This window comes from Bubalus bubalis, chromosome 3 (assembly GCF_019923935.1).
Source record: "Bubalus bubalis isolate 160015118507 breed Murrah chromosome 3, NDDB_SH_1, whole genome shotgun sequence".
Classification (NCBI taxonomy): Eukaryota; Metazoa; Chordata; class Mammalia; order Artiodactyla; family Bovidae; genus Bubalus; species Bubalus bubalis.
Genome location: NC_059159.1, coordinates 28610784 through 28635776, shown reverse-complemented (window position 1 = coordinate 28635776; position 24993 = coordinate 28610784). Strand labels below are relative to the sequence as shown.

Sequence of the window (24993 nt, the reverse complement as noted above, 5' to 3'; positions counted from 1 at the left end):
CCAGCTCAGACAGGGCCCCAGGAGACCCCAGGCTATCCCCTCTCCCAGCCCCAGAGACACTCACGGGGGGTTCTCGGCCAGGGCCCGCCCGCTGTACTGCTGCACCTGCTCCGGCCCGTAAATTCCAAACATCTGGTACGGGTTCACCGACACCAGGATGCTGCCGATGTACGTCTGCTGGGCAGACAGTGGCCTCAGTGCCTGTCCGCATCCCTCCCTCCCCTACTTCTGGAGTCGGGATCCCTGTTTTGTGGGGACAGATGCCTGGCTGCCTGGCCCTGGTGCCTACACCTTGGCCCCTGACAGTCTGATGGGTCATCTGCTCTGGTGGTGGAGTGTCAGGCACTGACCAGGCTGAGGCCAGAGAAGGCTGGAGCAAGCAAAGCCCCACAGCCACGATGCTGCAAGGATGGCCATGACAGCTGCTGCCTGCTTCATTCATTCACAGTTGGGGCCGCCCCCTGACTGCCTCTTCTGGAACCCGGGTCTCTGGAAGCTTTAATCCACTGGACTCCTGGTGGCAGGGGTCACACACTTCTGGGTTCCCTGTCTCCAGGTCTCTGCTCCTGGCACCCACTATTTTCAGACTCTGTATTCTAGAACTTTAGGTGCTAGTGCTCCCAGCTCTTGCATGCTATGGCTGAATAGTAGAAACTCCAGTCTGGGGTGGGCAGGAGAAATCCATGCTGTCCACTGCAGCCCCAGGAGGCAGGGGAGCCGCAGCCCTCAGATCCCAGCCCAGGGAGGTGCCGGCCCCAGGCCTTACATAGATGAGATTCCGTTCAAATCTGGTCTTGAGGTTGGCCAGCACGGTGGTCTCCTGGAGGTCTCTGTGAAGGCATGGAGAGGGACAGTCAGGGGCCACCTTCCCCTCGGGGCACGGCCTTCATCAGAAAGGTCAGAGTTCAAGTCCCATCTCTGACACCAACTGTGATGCCTTGGGCAAGTTACTTAACCTCTCTGTGCCTCAGCTTTTCCATCTGTCCAATGGGCATAACAATCACTGTCCCCATGTCTCCAAGGTGGGGTTGCTCTCAGGTAGCAGACGTAAGGGCTGTCCCCATGGTTGGATAATGATATTGACCAGCACAGCCTTCACATCTGGGGCACCTCTGCTGTGCCAGCACCCCACAACAGCCTCCCCACATCCTGCAGGTGAGAAACCATGGCAGAGAGGCTGGGTAACCACCTGGGCCCAGCCAGTAAAGGCCAGGGCTGGGGTCTGGACCCAGCCCCTCCAAATTATCGGGCTTTTGTGACACTGCCTGACCCTTGCTTTGCAGAGGAGGAAATGTTCCGGGAGGTGAGGGGTGCCTGGGCAAGAGGCAGTGCTCTGGCTGGGAGCACGGTGACCACAGCGAGCACTCACTCGAGCTGCGTCATGTCCTCCACGCCGTCCTCCTGCTGCTGCTCGCGGAGCTGTGTAGATGGCAGGTTGCGGATGGAGTGCATCTGGAGGAGACACCAGCGGTCAGCCATGCATGTGTCCCTGGCCCCCATGGCCTGGACATGACCAGGACCCACTCACGTTGCAGGAAAGGGAACCCTGAGGCCAGGTTGGGTGGGTCCTGCGGGAACCCCGCCTCGGAACGCAACCCTTAGTCCAGGGACCCACGTCTGGCCTCAGTACTCCCACATGTTCCCAAGGGTCCTGCCCAGGAGGTGAGCACATGCTTGTAGGAGCAAGGCCTCCCGCCTCACATGCTCCTGGGGCTGACCCTCTTCTCCAGGGTGATGCCCAAGTTGGCTTATGTGATGACTAGCATCCATGTCTGCTGCCTGGGGCCCTTCAAAGGATGAGGACTTTCCCATTTGATACCACACCCCATGACCAGTGCTGAGCAAACTGAGCCATGCACACAGACCCGGGCTCAGTACTGCCTACCACTCAGGCTCTCCCCCAGCCCCCGCAGTCTTGCAGAGCACCTGTGGACATGCACGCCGGCCTGTGGTCCATGGATGGGGGCACACACATGCAGCATACACTCTCAACTTCCATTTGACAGTTTCTCCTGTGTCCCGTGTCCCCGCATCTGGCGGTCTCAAAACAAATGTCCCAATGCCCCCTCTGGGTGGCAGGGCCTCCTCTGTGCACATCTAGTGTGCACAATGGACCTGAGGATGCCACGTCGGCCTGGGCCATAGCACATGCACTCATGTGCTCTCCATGTTTGGCTGTGCTGTGCCTGAGCACTTGTCCCAGGCCTGCCTGTGACCCACGGAATGGAGAGGACACCTGGGCACCCGCCTTTCCTGCCTCTTGAATCCAGCCCGCACCCCTCCACCCCTGAGAGGCGAGGAAAGGGGACACCAGGAGGCGGCCCTCGTGCTAAGTAGGGCACAGCAGGTATCACCCCAGAGGCCCTGGCCTCCCGCCCACCCACCTGCCCAGGTGCGCCAGCCACTCACATATTCCAGGGTGAGAAGGGCCCAGGCATCCTTGCCCCTCACTCCTGGGCGCCTCGTGCCCCGCTCCCGCAATGCTGCGGCCCACACAGCACGGGGCACCCGCCGCCGGGGCCAGGGCCCCCCCAGCAGCCAGGCTGCCCCAGTCGCCATGGCTGGGCCACTGGCCACCCACTCCACTGGGCCCCGTCTGCAGAGGCTGAGAAACACACGCGGCCACTGCATGCCCCGCCCACCCCAGGTGTTCCCGGGGGAGGCTCCAGTGACCACCCCCCTCCACTGAAGGCTGCCAGCACGGAGCTCGCGTTCCGCCTCAAGCGTGGCAGCCAAGCACGGACTTGGCACCCCTTAGACAGACTGCCTGCCTCACACCCTACAGGGGCCCAGACAGACTCCTGGCTCAGTGTGAAACAGTGTGACCCCTGGGTCTTGGTACCTGCCTGCCCTGTTCAGTAAAGAGGCTGTAAGCCTGGGTCCTAAGCCCTCACATTCAGACAGTCCAATGCCCTGCAGCCCAGGAGACTGCCCTTAAGCAGGAGCCCCCAAGAGAGCAAAGACCCCAGTTTGGCAAGAGGAAAACCATGTATGTGAATGGGGGTGGGACAGGGTGGTAGGCAGGGTCTGTAGTTTTGTGCTCAGCCAAGATCTCTGCAGGGAGCTGAGGGTGGATGTGCCATCCAGGTCGGACGAGGACAGGGCTGCTTGAAGCCCAGGATGGACAAGATCCCTTCCTCCACATGACCTGCAAGGAGTTTCTGGCGTCTCTGTCCTCTGATTGCCTGTGCCGAGCATCCAGCCCCTCATTTAATTCTCCAGAATCTCCAAGAGGCTGTTCTTTCCAAGCTACAGATGGGAAGACCGAGGCCCAAGCAGGCAGCCGCTCTCCAAGGTCCTGAGAATGTCTCCTGCCCTGTTTCCCAGGAAGGAACCCCAAGCCCTCCCTCTGACCTGTGCCCCCATACCTTGCTCCACAAGCCTTTGGTGCCAACCTCTTGCAAGGGGCCCCCATGGGGCAGGCCGGCAGCTCCAGGGCCCAGGCAACAGGACAGGGGGCGGGTGGGTACTTGCAGCTGGGGTTGGTGGGCCTCCGCAGGCAGCCAGAGGCGGGAACAGAGCAGACTCCAGGCTCTTGGCCTGGGGATGGGCTCTGGCTCCTGGGTCAGCTGGACAAGGGGCTGCAGAGGGGCAGGACCAGCTCTCTGGAAGGAGCTCAGCTTCTGTATACGAGGCATGACCACTGCAAAACGCCCAGGACTTGCCTGGAACCGTTCACCTGCCTTGGGCAGGGGTCCCGGGGCCCCTGTGGGTGCCAAGGGAGCTGGGGCACTGGGTAGTGTCCCCCACCGGCGCCATGGTGGCCATGTGGCTCTCATCTGGTCAGAAGCAGCCAGCAGGTTGGAGAGACTGAGCCTCAGTGCTTTCCGATCTGAGGGGGCATCCCTGGAGGGTGTTGGGGCTGGGGGCTCAGGCTCTGTTGATGTATGGGCGTCCCCTGGGCAGGCCTCTTCTTCAGGCTTCTTGGGGCTGGGGCTGGCTGATTCGGTCAGCTGTCCGGGTCCTGGGTCCTGGTGTCTCCCCAGGAAAACGCAGGTTGAGTCAGCGGCTGGGTCTTCAGCCTGGACAGCAGGGGAGGGCACTGGGCCCCCTGGCTGGAGGAAGGAGTTCGAGGGCACAGGGGGTGGCCTGGAGAAGCCACGGAGGCTGCCAGGGCCTCTGGGCCAGGGCGAGGGTGGGCGCTGGGTGGCAGGCATGTCCACGTCCCAGCTCGGGGCCAGCGGGGGCACTGTCCAGGGTGTCTCCGAGTCCTCGGGCTCGCCCTGGCTCTCCGGGCGCTCAGGGGCAGCAGCAGCCGCATGCCAAGACCCAGGCCCCTGCGGCAGCAGGAAGGGCTGGCGGGGCCGGGGCTTTACGGCCCTGGTGGGCGGCTCACTGAGGCGGCGCCACGTGCGCGGGAGGCGCGAGGGCAGGTTGAGCGAGCGGTGCCGCGGGCGGGGACCCAGCAGAGGGGGCGGTGAGGGCGGCCGCGGGGGGCCCAGCAAAGGTGAGCGGAGTGCGCCAGGGCGTGGTGAGGCTCGGCATGCGGACGGGGGCTCCCGCAGCGAGCGGGGACGGCAGGGTGGTGGCGAGAAGGGCGGCCGGAAGGGGATGGCGCGGATGGAGGGCTGGGGGGACAGGGGCCCCATGGGTGAGCAGTAGCCCAAACCGGGCCGGCTCCTCAGTGAGGGTCGGGGTGAGGGTCCAGGGAAGCCGAAGGCAGCTCCCCGGTGGCGAGAGCCCCTGAAGGATGGCTGCGGTCCGGGGAAGGCCAGTGGGTCTGGGAGCCCCTCAGGGATCAGGGGTGGGGGCTCTGCCAAGGCCCGCCAGCTGGCCTGGGGTGCGAGGGGCACGTGAGCCGGGGCGGCCCAGGGTGGCGGGTGCAGGCGGAGGGAGCTGTAGGGCGAGATGGCTGGGGGCAGGCCTGGGGCCAGGGCGAGGGGCGGGGCGAGGGTTGGGGTGGGCGCTGGGCCGGGGATGGGGCTGGGGCCCAGACGTGGGGTGCGCGGTGGGGTCGCAGGGCGGTGGGAGTTGTTGTTGTTGCGCGCGCGTGCTTGCGCCCTACGCAGCACGATGGGCGTGCTGGGGCGCTCGGAGTCCATGCCCGCCAGCTTGTAGCCGAAGCGCTTGTAAGCCGCCTCCCTGACCGTCGGGCCTCGCGCCCGGGCCTTCCGGCTGCCCCTGAGCCGCGGGATGGGCTCCTTTTCCGACAGGGTGTTTTTGAGGAACCGCGCCAGCGAGGTGGCCGGGCGTGGTGCGGGGCGGCCGATGTCCGGGTTGAAGCCCAGGCCCCGGGGGCCGCCGAAGGCCGAGAGGGCACGCTGGAGGTGGCGCTGGCGCGACGTGAGGAAGCCCCAGAAGGGGTGGCCGTAGGGCACCGGGGGCAGCGGCGGCATTTCGTCCTCTTCCTCGTCTTCATCTGCATCACCCAGGGGCAGAGGGATGTCCAGTGAGGGCGGCAGGGGCACCTCCAATTTCTCCTTCCCGAACAGCTTCACCTGGGGCCGCGGGAAGAGGCGGAACCTGCGGATGAGGGACAGCTTGGACCTGGCAGGCTTGTCCATGCCCTGCTGCTCGAAGAAGGCAGCACTGGGCAGGCGGAAGGAGGTGCCCGGCTGTTCACTGCCCCCCTCCTCGGGCTCCTCCAGCTCCGCTATGTCATCCATCGGGTGGGCGTATGGGTTGTGGGGTGACAGAATGGGCGGAGGCACCCACGGGTACGCGAAGGCCGACTGCTGGGGTGGAAGATAGGGCCCTTCGTGGGGGTAGACTGCTTGGGCCCCACCATAGGTGCCTTCCGCGAAGGGGACACCGTAGGGCTGCGCGTAGGGATCCAGGTGGGGCACGCCGTAGGGATCCAAGTGGGGCGCAGCATGCGGGAGCTCGTAGGCCAGGTCGTAGGGTGGGTACGGCGGGTAGAGTGCCTCGGGCGGGGCGTAGGTCTCCGGGTAGTAGCTGTGCGGTTGCACCTCGCCCGCATAGGCCTCGTAGTAGCCATAGGGAGACGCGAACGCCGACGGGGGCGCGTAGGGGGGCTCATAGTCGTCGTAGCCGTAGCCGAAGGTGTAGTCGGGGTAGAAGGAGCCGCTGTAGTAGTCAGGGCCGTAGTAGTCGTAGGGGTCCTCAGGCACGTACTGGTGCGCGTAGTCGTAGGGCGGCCAGGCTGGGCCATGGGGGCCGTAGGCACCCTGGAGGGGCTCCTGCTCCTCCTCGTAGCGGTACAGCGATTGCTGGTCGTAGTAGTCATCGCCCTCGCGGTGGTAGTCGTAGTATTCGCCCAGGTCCTGGAAGCCCTCAAGCCCATACAGCGACCTGCGGGAGCCCGAGTGCTGGAACGGGGCCTCGTCCTCAAAGGGCAGGAAGCCCACGGGCTCGCCCGAAGCGTAGATACTGTGGGCGCGCGGGAACCGGCGCAGGCGGCCCCCTGGCCGCAAGATTTCAGCGCCCGACGGGAAGGGCAGCTTGCGCGAGCCCACGCGGGAGCCCGAGCGGTCCAGCCAGGCGTCTAGCGTGGCCTGCGTGCTGCCTGACTCCTCGGCCTTCTTGATGAGGAACTTCTTAGTGAGCCAGTTGATGGCCGTGGACGCCTTGCTGAGCGACTGGGCACGCGGGCGCAGGCGGCCATAGCCCCGCCGTCCGGGGAAGCGGATCACCATGAAAGATGGTTTCTTGCCCTTCATGGCGCGCTTCTTCTTGCCCATGCGCATCTGCGTCATGAGCTTTGACGTGGATTTGAGGACAGTGCGCGCCTTCTTCTTGCGTTTGGTCTTCTGGGGGCCTGTGTGGAGGCCCCAGAAGAAGGCTGACGCGCTCCGGAACTGGCCCTTCTTGGAGATCTTGGGCGTGCGGTCTCGAAATCCCATGAACAGCCGTGACGTCCCCTTCAGGCTCCGCTTGGGCTTCTCCGGCTCCGGCGCCTTCTTCCCCTTTTTCCCTTTCTTGGCTTTCTTCTCATCCTCATCTTCCTTTGCCATGGTGGTCACCTGCTCCCTCCCAGATCGTCTGGTGTCACAAGCTCAGGACCTTGGGGACACGGGGACCTGCCAAATATCCTGCCTGTGGCTGGACATGCAGCCTCCTTTGACTCAGAGCAGCTGGTACCGGCCCTGTGGCCTGGGAAGGTTCAGCCAAGCTCCTTCTGGCTGGGACCAGGATTTCAAGGGGGCACATTCATAATTCATCTCCTCCAGGCTCCGCCTAGAGTTTCACCCTCAAGGCTAGTGGAAAGCACCTGGGTGTTATTTACTGGAAGTGGGGGAGGCCTGGCAGGCCCATGCTGGGGCAACAACTTAGCCTTACAGTCTCCACAGGGACAGCCGTGCTGACCCCAGTTGAGCCCTCCCCAAGCCTCTGCTGACCCACCCACAGAAGTGAGCGCTTGGGTCAACTGGGCCCCAGAGAAGGGGAGCCTCCTGTCCTAAACCACACAGCAAGTCTGTTCCGGGCCACAAATGGAGCCCCATCTCCTGAGCCAGAGCCAGATGTTTAAAGGCCAGCAAGTAACCCTGGAGGGGAAGCTGGGACCCTCCAGGTCCTGGGTAAGGGAGGGGGAGGGCGGGCAAGGCAGGTGCCCAGGACTGCTGTCAGTGTAACCGGAGCTGGCCAGCTCTCAGTAGTGTGAATAATTTATTGGAGAGAACCAGGCTGCTGGCTCAGAAGGCAGGGCAAGAAGGGGGCATCTCAGTTCCAGTGGGGCTTGATGGGGGCCTCTTGCCTGGCCAGGGCAAGGGGTGCAGAGGAGCAAAAGCAGTGGGTGGGGCCTGGCTCTGGCCCCAGCTCTGCCGCCAATGGGCTCTGTGGTCTTGGGAGAGCCCTCTGTCTTCTCTGGGCCTGTTTCCTCCTCTGGAATGAGTCATGACCCCACTCTGTCTCCTTCACACAGAGAAAACAGGATGTGATGGAGCTGCTGGGCAGCATCCCTGACCAGGGACACCATGCATGTGGCCCGTGTCCCAGGCCCCCTCCTGCCGCTCCTCCCGGTTTCTGCAGCTGCTGAGACAGCCCTGTGGTCCCTGCCCTTTCCAGGTACAGCTGATTCCTCCAGGGTGGCCGCTTGACCCAAAGCCATGTGCCCACTGTCTGGCCGGTGACCAGTCCACTTAAAAACCCTGCACTATGAGAGGCAGGGGCTGAAGCTTGTTAGATGAAAGGGGCCGGGGGAGAATTTAGGGGCCGCACCTCTGGGACCCAAGGCCTGGGTACTGTCTCTCCCCTCACCCACCTCTGCCCAGGAATCGAGGATCAGGACATAAGGGCCTGGGGAGCTGAGGACAGGTCTCCAGCTAACGTTAGGCTCTCCACTCATTGGACTTCCGTTTAGTCCTCGGGCCCCACATCCAACTCTGTGATTATCTTAGGGTTTTCCTTAGAAGACCCTGGGGCAGAGGCGCTCTAGCCCTGGGCCTACCACTTGCCAACCCTTTGGAGCCTCAGTTTGCTCAGCTATGAAATGGGGACAGAGAGGTCCTTCTCAGACAGAGGAGAGGAGCCAAGAGGTGGGTGTGTGAGGAGATGCACCCCCATCCTCCCCTCCTCTCACTCCCTCTGCCCCCTCACTTCCTTCTCTGCCTCTGCTTCTCCTCCCCCAAGACTCACCAAGAGCCCTTTGGTGCCCAGCAGTTCAGGGGATGGTGTGGAGTGCTAGGCCAGGGGCTGCTGGTGCCCCCAGGGAGTGGGAACCAGAGTAGCCAGGCAGCTTCCGGGGGGGCGGCACACAGGAACTGGGCCCCCACAGGGTGGGATCTCAAGGGGGCATCCACCCCCATCACCTCCTCTGGTGCTGTCTCCCCCCACCTCATTTTGGGCTGTGGCTGCTGCCCACTGGAGAGAACATGGAGCAGGGGTTCACTCTGAACCCAGAGGGGCCAATACCCCACCCCTGACTGCTTCTCCCAGAGGTGGTTTCCAACTGAGACCCAGGCCCCTGTTTTCCCATGAGGGTCTCAAAACAGGCTATGGGTGGGGACCATCCACTCATCTCCAGATGAGGAAACAGAGAGGTGAAGTGACTTGTGCAAGGTCAACCAGCTAGGGATGGTGGAACTGGGCTCCGACCCAGGTCTGGTGGTCCAGAGTCACCCTTGCCTCAGGGCTCCTGGGTGCTCGGGCTAGCATGTGGTGGGGGGAAGACAGTGGGTGCAAGTAGGGGCTCAGCCGGCCTTCCGGTTCTGGGGCCAAGGGCCCAGTGCCGGTGGGAGTTGCCTAGGCCCTGTCCCTGCTCAGGGCCCCCCTAGACCCCTCCCCAGCCTGGCTCCAGTCCCTCAGGACAGCGAACACTGACTTGTCTGTTCATTCACTGGTTGAGAAGTGTTTGCGAGAAGCCTGTCCTGCACCAGGTGCTGTTTAAGCACTGGGGACGCAGCTAAGAAAACAGAAACCTGCCCTCGTGGAGCTGACATTCTGGGCAGGGGGACTGGCAACAAATAAGGTGAGTGAGTGAAAGACACAGGAGGTCAGATGGTGTGAGTATTGGTGTTGAAATAATGCAGGGAGGCAGCACCAAAAGGGGCCTGGGCGAGGTGCCTCAGAAATAATACCCGGGCCAAGAGCTGCAGGAGGGGAGGGAGGGAGGCCTGGGGGGAGCACAGTGGTCCTGACTTGTGGGAGGAGCAGCAGAGCCAGGGTGACAGCACAGTGAGGGGAAGAGGTGGGGGTGGGTTTGGAGGTCATGGGTGAGCACTTGGCCAGAGCCGTAGGAGAGAAAGGGTGGAATCAGACCTCCATGGTCTTCACAGAGTCCCTCTGGCCACTGCAGAGGCTGCTGTGGGAGCCACCGCGTGAGGAAGGCTGGGGTGGTGCCGAGGACAGAGTGGGGGTTGCCAATGTGTTTGCAGGTGGAGACGAGAGTGCCTGCCAGGGTTCCTCACTGAACCGGGCGGGAGTGGAGGCTGCCAGCAGACAAGGCTATGGGCAGAGCAGGGAGAGACTGGATGTCAGCCCTGCGCATGGAGGTCTGGGCCATCCACTGTCCGGGTAGCTGGCAGGAATTGCACGGATCGGAGCTGACAGCAGCCATCAGTCAGTGGCGTCTGGGTAGCGCTGAGGCTGCAGCTTGGCAAGACAGCACTGGGGTGGGGGCGTGTGGAGGAGAGGCCCCAGCAATGAGCCTGGGGCTGCACTGCTGGGGACCGGAGCCACTGGCAGAGACCAGAGGGAGGTGTGGGGAGACCCTGCATCAGTGTCGCCCAGGCCACTTCCCCAGAGCAGAAGGGAGCCGTGGCCTGGAGCAACTGTATTTGTGATACTAATGGTAGGCTGCCTGGCTCTGTGTTCATCACACAGAGGCTCCCCTCAGCCCCGGGAGTGGAGAGCGCCCCAGCGCCCATGCTTGCATACAGTCGAGGGGCCCAGGGAAGAGGCCACATGACTCACTGTGTCAGACCCAAGACGGGAATGGGACCAACCGAGAGCTCTGAGCCTCTTCCAGAACCCCTGGGGTCCCTCTCTGAGAACATGGGCTCTGCTATGGCTGGGCTGGCCTCTCTGAACGTCAGTCTCTTCATCTGGACAGTGGATTTTGGAGCCCAAGGACCTGAGGTTCCCTGCTGCCCATCAAGTCAATGGCTACAGTCCAGTGCCAGCCTCCCAGACAAACACCAAGCTGCCAAGGACACCCAGCGTGGGCAGGCAGAGGTGTGGCTCTAGGAGGGATCCCTGGGCCCCTTTCCCCACCTCAGTTTCCTCAAATTTCATGTGGAGCTGGGGGCGGGGTGGCACTCTGTAGTCTCTAAAGGGGGCCCCTGCCTCTCTCTCGGGGTCCCCAGCCTCAGCTGCAGTCAAAGAGCGGCTGTCAGAGAACAAGTCTCATTCATTCACATGTCACCTGCCAGGCACTGTGCAGGGCTAGGGGCCACAAAGTGGAGCAGAACCAGGCACAGCCTCCACCCTCCCACAGCTCCCAACATCAAGGGTATACAGACATTAAGCAGAAAGCCACACCAATAAGGGGGGACTGCGGCCATGGGAAGAGCTGCGGAGGCCAGGCTATGACGTGGGCAGAGGGGGATGCTGCAGGGGGAGCCTGGAGGGCCCTCCAAGATGCTAACCCTGAACCAAGATCTGTGAGATGAGGGAGCAGTTCAGATGGAAGAGGGAACAGTTTTCAGGCAGATGGAATAGCATGTGCAGAGACCAGGTGGCAGGAGGGATGGAGTGAGGTGAGAGTGCAAGTGAGAAGTAGCCAGGATGGCAGGTGGAGGAACCAAGTGAGGCCAGGGGCTGGGGTGGGACTGTGAGCCCTCCAGCAGTGGGGGACATGGCCGGGCTCTGAGCTGTCGGGGTGCTGCAAGCATATCTGTGTCCTGAAAGTGGAAGTGACCAAGCGTGCTGAGCCGTACTACGTGCTGGGCCCCAGATCTCACACCTCCCCCACGTAGACGCGGGTCTGTAACAGGTCTCAGGGAGGTTTGGTCTCTGAGCTTTGGGCCCCTGGCTGCAGAGTGTCGTGCTCTCAGCAGCTGCTCCTTATGCAGTTGTCCTGGACAAAAGCTTCTGGGCCACCGTGTGGAGATGGGGTGCAGGGACAGTGGCTGGGCCTGGGTTGGCTCTGATAGGGGACATGCTCAGGTCAAGTGGGCAGCCCTGGAGATGGCCGTGGGGGCTGGCCTGGGGCCTGAAGCGAAGTGGGAGGTGTGGGGAGATGACAAGTCTGGTCTGGGAAGCAGAAGGTGTGTGGTGACCGTGGGTCCAGGTGGAGAGTCAGGGAGGAGGATTAGGTGGGTGTGAGGCTCCTCCAGCCCCAGGGACACCTCCCCAGCATAAGGCTCTGTGAAGGGCCAGGTCATGCTGACCTAGCCTCGCACAGACTAGACAGCATAACTCTGCTGACCACAGATCCAGAAGGCCCAGGACCCAACACAGACACCCAGACTGCCCCGGAAACAAGCCCACCCATGGGGAGGGATGTGGGGGGCCAGTGACCACAGCCCCAGTCATGCCTCCCAACAAGACACTGGCCAGGGACACCTGGACCTCTGGCCTCATCCTCATCCTTCCCCAGCCCAACTGGGGAACAGACAGGCCCGGAGGTGACCCCTGTGAGCCTAGGGCCCTTCGCCACATGTGAGGCAACCATCACCCAGGCAGAACCCCTCCCTTGGGACCTCATGGCTGAGTTGGGCAGCCCACCATCACCAAGAGAACTGCACTCAGCCTTGAGCATCACGCACGTCTCACAGATGAAGAAAGCAAGGCCAAGATGGACCTCACAGTGGGTCAGGACAAGGCCCCAGCTCAGCCACTGCGCCCCCTACCCCTGTACCCAGGGGGTTGGGGGCAGACCCCAAGGGCCCAGGCCAAGTCACCTTACCTGGGTCCTGTGGTGCGCTCCCTGCCCACATGCCGCCTGATGGGGGTCCTGTGGCCAGGCCCCAGGAGTGCAGCCGCCGGTGGAAAAGCTGGCCTGGAAGAGAAGCCCAGCCCACCCTGCTGCCCGCCTGGGCCCCATGCATATTTAATAATGTCCATTATTCCTGTTTTGTCACTGGAAAGGAGACTGAGCAGCTGACAGAGGAGCCAAGAACAGCAGGGAGAGCAGAGCTGTGGGCCTGCTCCACACCCCAGCCCCTCCCCAGACCCCCTGGGGCTCCGCCCCCACCTGCCAGCCAGCACCAGCTGTCCCCCCAAGTCTGTTACCATCTCCCCCATCCCCGGGAGGGGCCCCTGCACCCTGCCTGCAGAAGCAGCAGGAGCCAACCTGCTCTCACTGCAGAGCCTCCCAGGGGTGCTGGCCACCCTCCTGGGGCAGAGCCCTGCAGAAGGCCCCTCTCCCCATCTACCCCGGTCCCCCAAGCCCAGGCTCCGCCAGCTCACTGCTGCCCCTGACTAGAGCTGGCAACAGTTCTGCAAACTTAACACGTTGTCCTTAGTAAACAGGAGTCATGGTTACCTTTTTATTTCAGAAAGGGAAGCCAAGATTTGGAGAGAGAAACAGGTTTGGAGAGAAAACAGAGTCCAGACTCCACAAACTCCCCACCCTAGGGGTATGAACCAGGCTGGATCCTGGGTTTTGTGCTGGGCAGGGGCTGGCCCGAGAAGGGGTGACCCTTCTGGACTGGTCAGGCCGTGGGGGGCATGAACTGTGCCTTTAAAGCCCCAGATCTCTGGTTTTCATCATAGGGCAGTCCTGGGTGGGTTTGGGGTGGGGATGGGTGTTTGTCTGGGGCGGCCCCCTCCCTGAGAACCAGAGAAGCTGGCAGGAGCTGAGAAGCCCCCAGGATACAGGCAGGCCTGGGTCCCTGCCCAGCACTGAGCCAGCTTCTGCATGGGGCCCAGCGGGGGGAGGTGGGCAACCATCTCCCTCTGCGCCAGAAGGAGTGGGGTGGGCATGGGCCCAGAGACCCACATTCAGGACCCCTCCGGGGCCCGTCTCACAGGAAACACCCCAGCCCAGTCCACCCAACCTCATCCTCCGCCCAGAGAGTTCCTTATCATCTGCCCGCTGAAGAAATGTGGAAACAGCAGACGTGAGTCCCCTTCCCAGGGTGTGCGTGTATTTTGCTGCTTTGGGCTCCTGAGTCCCACGGGTGGGGGTGGGGGCACTACTTCTTGACAATCTGGATGACGTCCTCATGCTCCATGGTGTGTGTCAGGCCCACCCGCTGCGGGCTGTACTTGGTGCTGGTACCCTGTGGGGGAGGGGGACTCGTCAGCCTCTGAAGCACCCGGCCGAGGCTGATGGAACTGCACGGGGGGAGGGCGGGGCGGTGCTGGGGTCTAAAGTGGGGGTCCCAGCACAGGCAAACCCTGCAGCTTCGACAGCAGGACTCCCAGGAGTCAGACTGCCCTGGATCCCAAAGCAGGAGGCCCGTGTCCGGTCTGGGTCAGCACGTGTGCTGTACATCTGGACAAAGGGCTGACGGACACCCCAGTCCCCACGTGGGAGGACGGGGGCGCCTGCCTGACACCGGGGCCGCCCTGCCCGAAACTCACCCACACGAGCGCGTACTTGAACTGGCTGGCGAGTGACCGGTGGATGCGGTGGCACTGGAGGGAGAGTGGGACAGTGAGCTTCACGAAGCCTCAGCTCACAGCCACTCGGATGTTCCCGCTTCCCGCCTCCAGGGCACCTGCAGGCTGTGGGGCCACAGCCACAGAAGGACCTGGGTCCTAGCGGAAGGGGCCCTCTGCCCCCTGTGCCAGAGCGGCAGCCCTGACAGCTGCTCCCTCAGATAGGCAAGTGTCCCAGGAGGGAGCGAGGCCCTGTGGGGCAGGCCTCCCTGGGCCGAGACCCAGGTCCCTCTGCTGCAAGCCTCACCCGTGCGCTCTCCATGCCAGCTGGCAGCACACGGCCCACACCCCACAGTCGCTCCTGCCTCTGGGCCTCTGCACCTGGAATACCCTTCTGGTTCCAGCTTCTCCACTTTCCTTACTGGCATGGCTGAAGCCCCATAACCTCTAGAGCTGGTGGCCAAGGGCCTGAAAGGGCTGGGGTTTGTGTCCCCTGCAAAGATGCAGGGGGCAGCGACAAGGACAGCCGGCTCCCAAGGCACCTGGGTTAACAGGTTGCGGCCCCACCCCCTAGTCATTGCAGTCCCCACCCTGTGCAGGACTGTTTAGCTCCAGGATTGTGGGACTGGAGTCTGCCGACCACAAAGGACCCAATTCTGGCAGGCAGTGGGGCTCCTTTGTTCAGCATGGACTCTCCCTGGTGACGGGGTGCAGGAAGCACTCAGCCCCTTGGGGTAGGAGGCACGTAGAAGGGCCAGCATTTGGGGTACATGACTTGGAATGAACCATCCGGAATTGCCCAGGCTGGCAGCCTTCCTGACTGAACATCTGGAGGGCCCCAAGAACCCGGCAGCTCTGGTGTGGCAGGACAGTGACGACCACTGCTTCCCAGGCGTCCCTGCACCAGGCAGCGAGTCCATGCCCAACCCGTTGGCGCTGCTCCACGCCCCTGACTGCAGCCGGGTGGTGGGATGCATGTCCAGTGCCTGACTTCACGTGGCTGAGGGTTGGCCGAGGGCCCAGAGGACATCAGACAGGACCCCGAGGGGACGGGAGGGGCTCCCCACCCCTGGCAGGTCTCACTCACCACGTGCTCCACAGAGGCCCCTTTCCGGAGAATGATGGCGTCCGTGAAGTCTGGCCTCTCTGCACAGGTTGGGGGGTGGGTGGGAATCAGCAGAGCCAGGGTGCGATGCCACAAGGCTTCTCTTTACAGGGAACAAGGGCCCTTCCATTCTCCACCGACTGCCCCCCTGCTCTCTGGCATACCCTCACTAAGAGTCCTGGTCAGGCAGGCTCTACAGCCTTGACTCGACACAGAAAATCAAAACACACCCCCATCCAGGTGCAGACCCCTGCAAGACTGTCAGCCGTGAGAGCCCTGGCCAAGGGGACCCGCAGGAGAACTTGGACTGGACCAGCTCCAGCTGGGCAGCTCGTCTCCCTCTGCTGATGCTAACTGCCCAGACTCACCTGCGAGGCGTGTGCTCAGGGGTGGGACTTGGGGGAGGCTTCTGTGCTACCGGTTCCCTAAAGCTTGGACGTGGGGCCTGTTACCACTGGGGAATCCACTGCTGGGCTGTCTCCCCCTCAGTGCCCCCTGGAACTTGGCTTCCTGTGCCACTAGGGCCCAGGTAGAGGGTGGTGCTGGCTTAAAAACAGGAGAGGCTCTCACATGGAGCCTGCTAGGCCAGGGTTAGCAAAAGGGGGAGGGCGGCTGTGCCAGACTCACGGCCTCTCTTCTTGGTGTAGATGCAGGTCAGGGCCAGGTACTCCCATAGCATCTCCAACAGATAGTCCAGGTTCAGCTTCATGCCGCAGCTGCCGGGAGGAAGGAGGGGTTGGTCAGAGCGGCCCTGGGGCTCCTAGCACCAGACTAGTACGGCCCTGTTGGTGCTCGAAGGCAGCACACCGGTGGGCCCGACAGCTCTTCAGCTGCCATGCCTCCCATCACCATCATGCTCCTGCCCACAGAGCCCGGCCATCTCTCTGGCACTCTTGGAGGGCCCAGGGCACCTGTGACAGCCAGGGCAGCTGGGGGCAGAGGATGACTGCACAGAGCCCTCCCCAACGGCAGCCCAGCAAGGGTTTCAGCAGCCGGGTGGGCCCTGGCTTGGTCCTCTGCTGCTGCCCCATCCTGAGTGGAGTCCCACCCTTCCCCGAGGTGAGAGTGAGCACATCAGGGTGGCTGGCGGCCCAGGTGTGGCAGCAGGAGGGGAGCAGGTGTCCTGAGGAGGGACCCCTGTGCCTGCTGCTCTCTGTGGATGCTGGGGATGCCCAGGAAGCGGTCCTCTCGTGGGCCCAGACCACCTTCCTGGTCCCCGAGGTCTTAATTCCTCAGGAGCCGAGCCTCACTGTGGTGCTACAGAGCATGTGGGTGGAGGCAGTGTGCGGCAGAGGGCGCGGCACGAGGCCAGGCTGCCCCCACAAGGCCTCTGCAGCCATGGTAGGCCGGGGCGTAGGTGGCCCCCGGGACTCACCCCTCAGAGAAGCCACACCTGAGGATGTTGGGACCTTTTCCTTCTGGTGATGACAGAAGCCACATCTCCCAGGGCCTCAGTGGCAGCCTGGGGCTCCCTGGTTAAGTGCTAAGCCACGAAGCCCTAACCACTCTCACCCTGGACCTCGGTGGACGAAGTCCTTCTGTTTCCTGAACCAGAGCCCACCCCACATCACCCACTGTCCCAGCCTGGTCAGCGTAGGACCTGGCCCAGGTCACGAGCAGCCCCAGGACGGCCTTCTGCCTTAGGCTGCGCAGAGGCCAGACAGATTGGCTCTGCTCAGCAGATTGGCTCTGCTTAGCCTCACCTGATGACCACACTGTCAGGTTTCCGGGCCAGGCGGTCCACTTCTTCCATTGAGATCTGGTCAATCTTGTTATAGACCTAGGGTTGGAAAGGCAGAGAGTGCTGGGGAGGGGAGGAGCAATGCTGTGTGGGACCAGACCCCACCTGCTGCCTCGGGGATGGGGAGGGGGCGTGCAGCGGAAGGGGCCTGAAGTCCGGCCCCCAGAGACCAGGATGCACTCTGGGGTTAAGCTGGATGTGCCTGCATGACTCAGCAGCCCCTGGGGTGAGGCTCTTGCCAGGTCAGCTGGGGCAGGGGTTCCTCCTCCCACAGGGCCTGGCGCCACTTACATACAAGCATGGCATGTACACGCGATTGCCCACAATCACGTCTATGAACTCGTCTGGGGAGCAGTCTTCTCGGAAGAGCACCTCAGCGTTGAAGATCTCTGAGGGGCTCAGGTTAAGGATGACCTGTGCACCAGCAGCCCCTTGCCCCCCACCCCCACCAGGAGGGCCCCAAACAGGTGGTCTGCATCACCCACCCCTGCCCCCTCCCCCTGCCCTTCTGGTGAGGATGCTGTACTCATGCAGGATTAACTGCACCAGCTTCTCTGAGCACTGAGTCAGCGTGACTGTGGAGTTGAAGGAGATGCCGCCTCCTTTCTTGGGCTGGGGGAGAAAGAAGGAGGCACCATTGATGGAGGGGCAGCTGCAGCCCTGCCCTACCCCACGTGCTGGCAGCCTAGCCCCCAGCTCGTGCCCAGGTGACAGGTGATGGGCCTCACCTTAAAGTAGATGTTGGGCTTGTGCTTGTTGAGGCGGATGCCCACCGACTCCAGCTCCTTCTCCAGCAGAGACCTGGTGGAGCCCCACAGCCTTCACAAGGGTCCCGGGCAGGCTGCACTGCCTCCGTATCACAGTCAGCCCCCCACCCCATACCTGGACAAAGACCAGCCCTCTCCCCCACACCACCAGCTCCCGAACATCGCTTCCAGCCACCAGAGATAACAAGGAAGAGCCCTGGACACTCTGGTCAGGCCAAAGGGAGACGGGCTGGTGTGCCCTCAGCCGCAGGTCAGGGTGTGAACGAGGCTCTGCTGCTTGGGGCTGGGCTCCTGGTGGGCTCTGGGCAGCACTCGGCGCACCCAGGCCGGCACGGCACAGCCCCTGCCTCCACACGCAAGCCTCCTGAGGAGGCCACCCACACTGGGTGCAGCTGTGGACCACCCTGCCCCTGCTCTCATGTGTAACAGGGCCAAGTGCCCTGGACCACCCACCAGGAGTTCAGGGACACAAGAGCTGCAGCCAGTGTCCCGCCACCCACCCCAGGGCTTCCCTGGGCATGCCAGCCTACCCCGCCCCACCGCAGACCTTTGAACCTCGCCCTTGGTGGCATCCAGCATCATGATGACGACATCAGCTGTGCGGGCCACAGCGATCACCTGCCGGCCACGGCCTTTCCCTGGTCAGAAAGGTGGGTGCTGGTTACAGTGACAAGCGCAGGGCTGTGGGACCCCTAGCACAGGGAGCCCAGACTCCTCTCCTTATAGACCCGCATGGACTCTGCCACCTGTCATCCTGGAGCAGGCATGTCTCTTAAACCCCGTCCTACTCATAGAGATGTCAGTTTTAGGAGGAAGCCGACATCAGCACCTGGGGAGGAGTAGCGCTCCCCACTGTGCCCCCACCAAGGCCTGAGCCTCCACCCCCACTGCCCACTCCTGCCCCCACCTTGTGCTGCGCCTTCGATGATTCCAGGGAGGTCCAGGAGCTGGATGTTGGCACCTTTGTACTAGGAAGCAGAAGAGTGAGGTGGAGCTGGCGGGCTGGGAAGGGCCCGGCTGAACCTGGCTCGGCCCCAGGGCCGGGTCTGAGCCTCGTCCCACCCCAGCCAGCCCAGCGCAGCCCATGCCCTGAGAGTGGGGAGGCCTCCTGGGAGGGGCCCACAGTAGTCACTGCTGGTGCTGACAGTGCTTCAAAGAAACCACCTCAGTGGGTAGGTGGGAGGTCCAAGGCCACAGGGCCCCGGCTGCCCAGCGCTCCAAAGCTTCATGGAGAACAGGGCCTGGCTGGCCAGCCTCAGGGAACCAGGGAGAGCTTCACACTGGCAGATCCTTGGAACCAGCCTGGACTGCAGGATGGGCCAGGCGTCTCTGGGGTCCCGGCAGCCCCAGTCCCCAGAGGTGTCCATGCTTGAGGCCAGGGCAGCTCAGCCAAGAGTCTCCCCCATGCAACCCCTTCCCACACACAAGCTCACCCTCCCTCCCGGGGCCCAGCGAACCCCAACTTACTTCAATGACCCCAGGGATGCAGGTCAGGGTTGTGAATTCATAGGATGCAGCCTCGCTGGCGGTGGAGGTCATCAGACTTAAGAAGGTGGACTAGGAGAGAGAAGGCCATTGCAGCGGCAGTCGTGCCCTGCCTCCTGGAGAAGCCCACACACTGGGCCCCCCTCCCTGCCAATTACCCTGGCTGGGGTGTGATGACAATAGCTGGAAAAGTCACCTCGGGCCCTGCCCAGTGGGGGTTGGACATCAGAGGGCCCTTTTGTGCCCAAGGCCTCAAGCCCGTCTGGAGTGAGGGACACAGGGACCTGGTTCCTAAGAGGGTTCCTGCTCAGTATCAGGGCCCGTCCCCAGCTCCACAGAACCCCCAGACCCTCCTGGGCCTGGCAGACTTGAACTGGGTGACAGCCCCATGGCACAAAGCTGCTACTCCAGTGAGGGCAAGGGGATAGGGATCCCCCAGCCTGAGACAGCTGACTGTGGGGGAGGGTGAGCGGGAAAGGGTCTGGATGGACCCTGCAGCCAGTCCACGCTGTGGACTGAGACCTGGCCTTCAGTCATCTGTGCTGGAGGACCCTGGACTTCCTCCTGATCCCAACCTCATGAAGGAGGTGATAAAACAGGGAGCACGGTGACCCTAGTGATGGATGCTATGGCCCAGAGGCCAGCAAAGCAGTGGGCAGTGCCAAGAGGGCAACCTGGCCTGGCAACCCCATCCTAGTCAGCAGGAAGCCAGGCACAGCTCACTCACACACCCTCAAGCTTGTGAAAGAATCACTGTCACACACTCTCCACACAGGGCGCCTCTTAGAAACTTCAGGAAAGATAAAAACCTGGTGGTGCAGACAGGTGTGGGCAGACAGGCAGCCCTGAGAGTCATGGTTGCCAGAGGCCAACCTGGGGGACATCCCTGAACCCATCTGACCCCTGCAGTGGGCGGTCTGGGCCCTCCTGTGCTCAGGGCCCTGATTCCCAATAGGACCCAGACCCCAAGAGCATAGCCCCTGGTCACTAGAGTGGCTTCTTCCAGCCTGGGCTTCTCATCTGGAAGAGAATGCCTTGCAGACTGGAAAGTAAGATTGAGGGAAAAGGGTAAGATGAATGAGTCCCCAGCAATGTTCAAGGAGTCGGAGCCTGGCTGTGCTTACTAACCGCCTGCCTGGGGGCAGCTGGGCACCGAGGTCACACCCGGCCAGTTCAGGGCCTCACTGCCACCCACCCTCCCCCTCCTGCCACTGCTGCTGCGCCCCGGGCTCCACCTGGGCCTGTGAGCCTACTCTTCCTTCCGCCTCAAGGTCCACTCCTTAGGGCTCAAACACCTGCTCACAGAGCAGCCGCCCTGGCTCCCGAACCTGCCCTTCCCGCTTTCCTGCCCCCCACTTCCCACCTAGGGGGGTCTGAGGGAGCAGGGACAGAGTGTGCCTGGCATGTGGTGTACGCTCAGTAAACGAGACCGAGGCCAGCAGAGCCTCTCTGACTGGGAGGTGACAACACCCCTGTGGGGCTGACAAAGGGGTGCAGCCTGACTCCGGAGAGGCTGGCTCTCCTCCGTCTGTGGAGTCGACTCAGAGGCAGGGAAGAGGTGCATCCAGGTGGGAGAGGAGACAAGCCGCCTTCCTCCTGAGGCCCACGCTGCCCATCACTGACCTTACCCACAGAGGGAAATCCGATCAGTGCCACACGGGCATCGCCTGACTTCATGACATCAAAGCCCTCTCCTTTGGAGGAGGACGATTTGGACGGCTCCAGGAGCTGGGCCCGATACTTGGCAAGTTTCGCCTTCAGCAAACCAAGGTGGTACTCAGTGGCTAGAAGACACAGCACAAGACGGGAGGTAAGTGTCCAGGGAGGGACCCATATGCTCTGAATGCTGGCCAGGAGGCCCCAGAGCCAGGTAGCAATCGTTGTCAAGGAGATCAGAGAAGAACACCACCACTCAGTTAAAATGCCCTTGGCTTTTCACTTCACTTAGGACAAAAGCTCCTTACTGAGACCTGGAGACCCACTGTCAGGGGTTCTCAGCCCGAGCGGTACCACTCCTGGGGGCATTCTGGGGGTGTTTTCTGCTGTCGCTGGGAAGATGAAGTCCTTCAGTATTCATCAGGCAGCGGCCGAGGAAGCCAGCTGCCCTACAAGGTGTGAGTCAGTGCAGCAGAGCCAAGAACTGTGAGGTGACTTCCCAAGCTTGGAGACCAGGCCCAAACCCAGGTCCGCCAGACTCAAGTCAGGACCGCCTCCACCCACCTAACGGCTCCAGGCTGCTGGCGAGGATGTACCTGTTAGGTCTCCTCCTGGACGGCCCCCCACTAAAGAAAGGGCAGAGCGCCAACTCCCCAGGCCCAGCCGCCAGGAGACCCGGATTCGAACCCCGACCCTGCCTATCCAGGTCGGACGCTGCTCCGAGAGCTGAGGTTCTCCACTCGGCCCTGTGGTCCGGCCCTGATCCCGCCCGGCCCCGACGGCTCCTGCCCGCCGCCCGCAGCCGTGGCGGGAGACGCCCCGCGGGGCCGGCCCTCACCCTTATTCTTCTGCGTGCGGGCGATCTCTTTCTCGATCTCGGAGATCTTCTCCAAGATTCCCATGGCGGCAGCTGAACCGGGCGCACCGGCCGGAGAGACGGCAGCGGACCCCTGAACTCTGGCACCGTCGGCTTCGGCCGACCAGCGTGCGCCGGAAGCCCACGGAGAACAGCGTCCCCGTTCGCCTGGCGCTCGGGGATTCAGAGTCCGGGCGGGAGACGTCGAGGGGAGAGATATTAGTTCCGCCGCTGGGTTGGCGGAGGCTGGGGAAGCGGGATGGGCTGGACCGGGGCGAGGCCCGGCCGGCGGGGCGGGGCCAGGCGAAGGAGGGCAGGAATGGGGCGTGGGAGGTAGAGAGGGACCCTCAGTTGATGGACTCCGCATTGTGGGTCCCAAGCTCAGCCGGCTTTGCTGGTGTAAAGAAAAGGCGCCGAGCTGAAAGCCTAGTGGCTTCTTTTGCGTTGAGGTTAAACGTCTGTCCCCAACTTCGCCTTCCTACCTGCCAATCGGATGCCTCCTCATAGGATGCAGTCGAGACAGCATCTCCTAAGTGCAATCCTTACCTGAAACTGCTGTATCTGAGTTTAGACTTGAGGAAACATCAGACAAACTAGAAAGTGGTACTTTTTATAGGACAAGTGGGCTGTATTCAAAATTGTCAGTGATATAGGTGGATGGGATGGGGGAAGGATTGTACCAGATTAAAAGATGTTAAATATAACGTGTGAACTTTGCCTGGATTCTGGTTGAAATGTTTAAAAGGAGTTATGAGAAGACATTCTGAGGACAATTGGGGAAATTTTGACTTTGGATAGAATGTTAGATATTACAGTTGTTGTTCAGTGGTTCAGTTGTGTCTGGCTCTTTGTGACCCCATGGTTGGAAGTCCAAGGTCAGGGTGCCAACATGGCTGGGTTCTAGTGAGGGCCCTATTCCTGCCTTACAGACCACTGCCTTCTTGCCCTGTCCTTACATGGCCTTTCTTCCGGGAGTCTGCACAGGGACAAAGGAGGGAGACAGAGACACAGCTCTCTGAGGATGCTTTTTTTGCCAGGCCTCAAGGCATCAGGATCCTAGTTCTCCAGCCAGGGATTGAACTTGGGCTCTATGCAGAGTGGAAGTGCAGAGTCTTAACCACCGAACCACCAGGAAATTCCCTTCTGTATGTTTTTAATACAAGGTTGGGAGTGGGGAGCAGGATATTGGAAATCATGCTGTGTTCAAATTCAAGGTTCATAACTGTGAGCTTGGTTAAATTTCTTAACCTCTTCTACACTCTAAAAACAGGGATAACATGGTTGTTGTAAAAGTGAAATAATTTGATTGCTCGTAAGTCCTCCTTGAATGCCAGAGCCACTGTCAGTCGAGTCTCCTTGGTGGTGTTACATCTTCCCCAGATTCAGTCCATGTTTGCCAACACCGTTATGCACAAGGCTCTGGGCTGAAGAGGGGTGTTGTAAGCCCAGCTTGCTCTTCTCCTCCACTGCTGATAAAGCCACGATACGAGCCCTGTGTAAAGTACCTGACCCAGCAGCTCAAGCTGTTAACAGTGGGGCTGAGATGTGAAGTCCAGTGACTGCAGGGTAACAGGCAGACTGCGGGGAGAACACCTACATGTTTGGCTCCGTGAGGTTCACAGGGGATGGGAGGGGAGAGCCTTTGGGAACTGAGAGGTACAGGCAGGTGTGGAGCCCCGGCCCATGGAGAGCAGGTCTCTGCCCCAGATGCAGCTCCTGGCTCCCACTGCCACACTTGTGTCCATGGAGGTGTGCTATCGGTTTACACTCAGGGACACAGAAATGTCCTGAAATGTGACCCACCTTCCAAGAACCCTGGGACCTCTGCTGTGCCTGCTTCACTCGCAATCTCCAAAGGGTCTCTTTCTTCATAAATAATGTGGAATCAGGCCACTCCCAGGATCAAGAGAGATAACCTGAAGACCAAACCGGCCTTCCTGTTTGGAATGTCTGGGTCCTCCAGACCCAAGCCTGGGAAGCCAACTAGGAACCTCATATGTTCGCATCACCCAAGGAATCTTTGGACTTAGTTGCTGTGCAGCATGTGGGATCTTAGTTTCCCAACCAGGGATCAAACCTGCATCCTCTGCATTGCAGTGAGTTCTTAACCACTGAACCACCAGGGAAGTCCCTCACCTGAGTAATCTTTGAGAGTTGACAAACTTCTAGACAGGCTGCTGCTGGATCTCTGAAAATATTCAACTTGTGCATCAAAGGATACCATATCAACAGAGTGAAAAGTAAACCCAAGAAGTGGGGGAAAATATCTGCCAGGCGGGTACCTGATAAGGGGTTAATATCCAGAATATATAAAGAAGTCACTGACCAACAGCAACACAACCACCTGATTTTTAAAACGCAGAAAAGACTTGAGTAGACATTTCTCCAAAGAAGACAATATGGCCAACAACATGTTAAAAGGTGCTCCACACCACTAGCCATTAGGGAAATGCAAGTCAAAACCAGTGAGATAACACTGCACATCCGTTAGGATGTGTGTAATGTACGTATGTGTAATGTATGTACATGTAACAAGTGCTGGTGAGAATATGGAGAAATTGGAACTCTTGTGCGCTGTTGGTGTGCGTTAGTCACTCAGTCATGTCCGACTCTTTGCAACCCCATGGATTGTAGCACACCAGGCTCTTCTGTGCATGGGATTCTCCAGGCAGGAATACCAGAACAGGTTGCCGTTTTCCTTCTCCAGCACTGTTGGTAGGAATGTAAAATGGTGCAGCCAACTATGGAAAACAGTATGGAGGTTCCTCAAAAGTTAAAAATAGACCTACCATCTGATCTAGCAATTCCACTTCTGAGTATATGTCCAGAAGTGAAAGCAGAGACTTGAAGAGGAATTTGTACACCCATGTTCATTATTTGCAATGTCCTTGAAGTGGGAGGAATGCAAGTGTTTGTTGATGGATGAACAGATAAAGGAAAGTGGTCTATACAGTGGTCTGTTCTTCAGCCTTAAAAAGGAAGTTCTCAGACACGTTAAATGAAACAGGCCAGTCACAAAAGGACAAATACTGGTGATTCCACTTACACAAAGTCCCTGGAGTGGTCAGATCCACAGAGACAGAAAGTAGAGTGGTGGGTGTCAGTGGCTGGGGGTGAGGAGCTGGTGTTTAAAGGGGCCTGAGCTCTACTATGGGAAGCAGGGAAGGTTCTGGAGATGACAGTGGTGAAGCTTGTACACTATGAATGTGCTTAACATCACTGAATTGTACACTTCAAATTGGCTAAAATGGTCAACTTTTAAAGGATTTTTTGATGCGGACCATTTTTATTTTTAAAATTTTGTTTTATTTTTGGCTGTGTTGAGTCCGTTTCAGCACCCAGGCTCCTTGTGGTGGCTCAGGAGTTGTGGCACCCAGGCTTAGTTGTTCCAAGGCGTGTGGGATCTTGGTTCTTGACCAGAGATGGAACCTGCACTTTACTGAAGTGGAAGGTTGAAAATCCACCAGAACTGTCTTGATTTAGAAATAGGGCAGAC

General features: G+C 60.8%; 2 protein-coding genes across 2 annotated transcripts in view; both read right to left on the bottom strand.

Moving 5' to 3' along the window:
* Nucleotides 1-12352, bottom strand: part of MYO15A (myosin XVA) — a 52062-nt gene extending 39710 nt beyond the window's left edge. Inside the window, exons 1-4 of the mRNA XM_025280454.3 lie at nucleotides 3369-12352; nucleotides 1370-1452; nucleotides 767-830; nucleotides 65-174 (exon numbers count right to left, since the gene is read on the bottom strand). Coding sequence (XP_025136239.3) covers nucleotides 65-174; nucleotides 767-830; nucleotides 1370-1452; nucleotides 3369-6914 — 3803 coding nt within the window. The 5' untranslated portion in view covers nucleotides 6915-12352. The remainder of the gene's footprint in view (nucleotides 1-64; nucleotides 175-766; nucleotides 831-1369; nucleotides 1453-3368) is intronic.
* Nucleotides 12353-12816: 464 nt separating this feature from the next.
* DRG2 (developmentally regulated GTP binding protein 2) lies at nucleotides 12817-21667 on the bottom strand. Its single transcript, XM_006048862.4, has 13 exons — nucleotides 21480-21667; nucleotides 20609-20769; nucleotides 18968-19057; nucleotides 18408-18468; nucleotides 18048-18138; nucleotides 17462-17534; nucleotides 17255-17345; nucleotides 17025-17122; nucleotides 16696-16772; nucleotides 15620-15708; nucleotides 14975-15033; nucleotides 13870-13923; nucleotides 12817-13565 (listed from the first exon to the last, which is right to left on the bottom strand). The coding sequence occupies exons 1-13, from the start codon at nucleotides 21541-21543 to the stop codon at nucleotides 13479-13481; spliced, it is 1095 nt and encodes a 364-aa protein (XP_006048924.1). The 5' UTR covers nucleotides 21544-21667; the 3' UTR covers nucleotides 12817-13478.
* Nucleotides 21668-24993: the final 3326 nt, after the last annotated feature.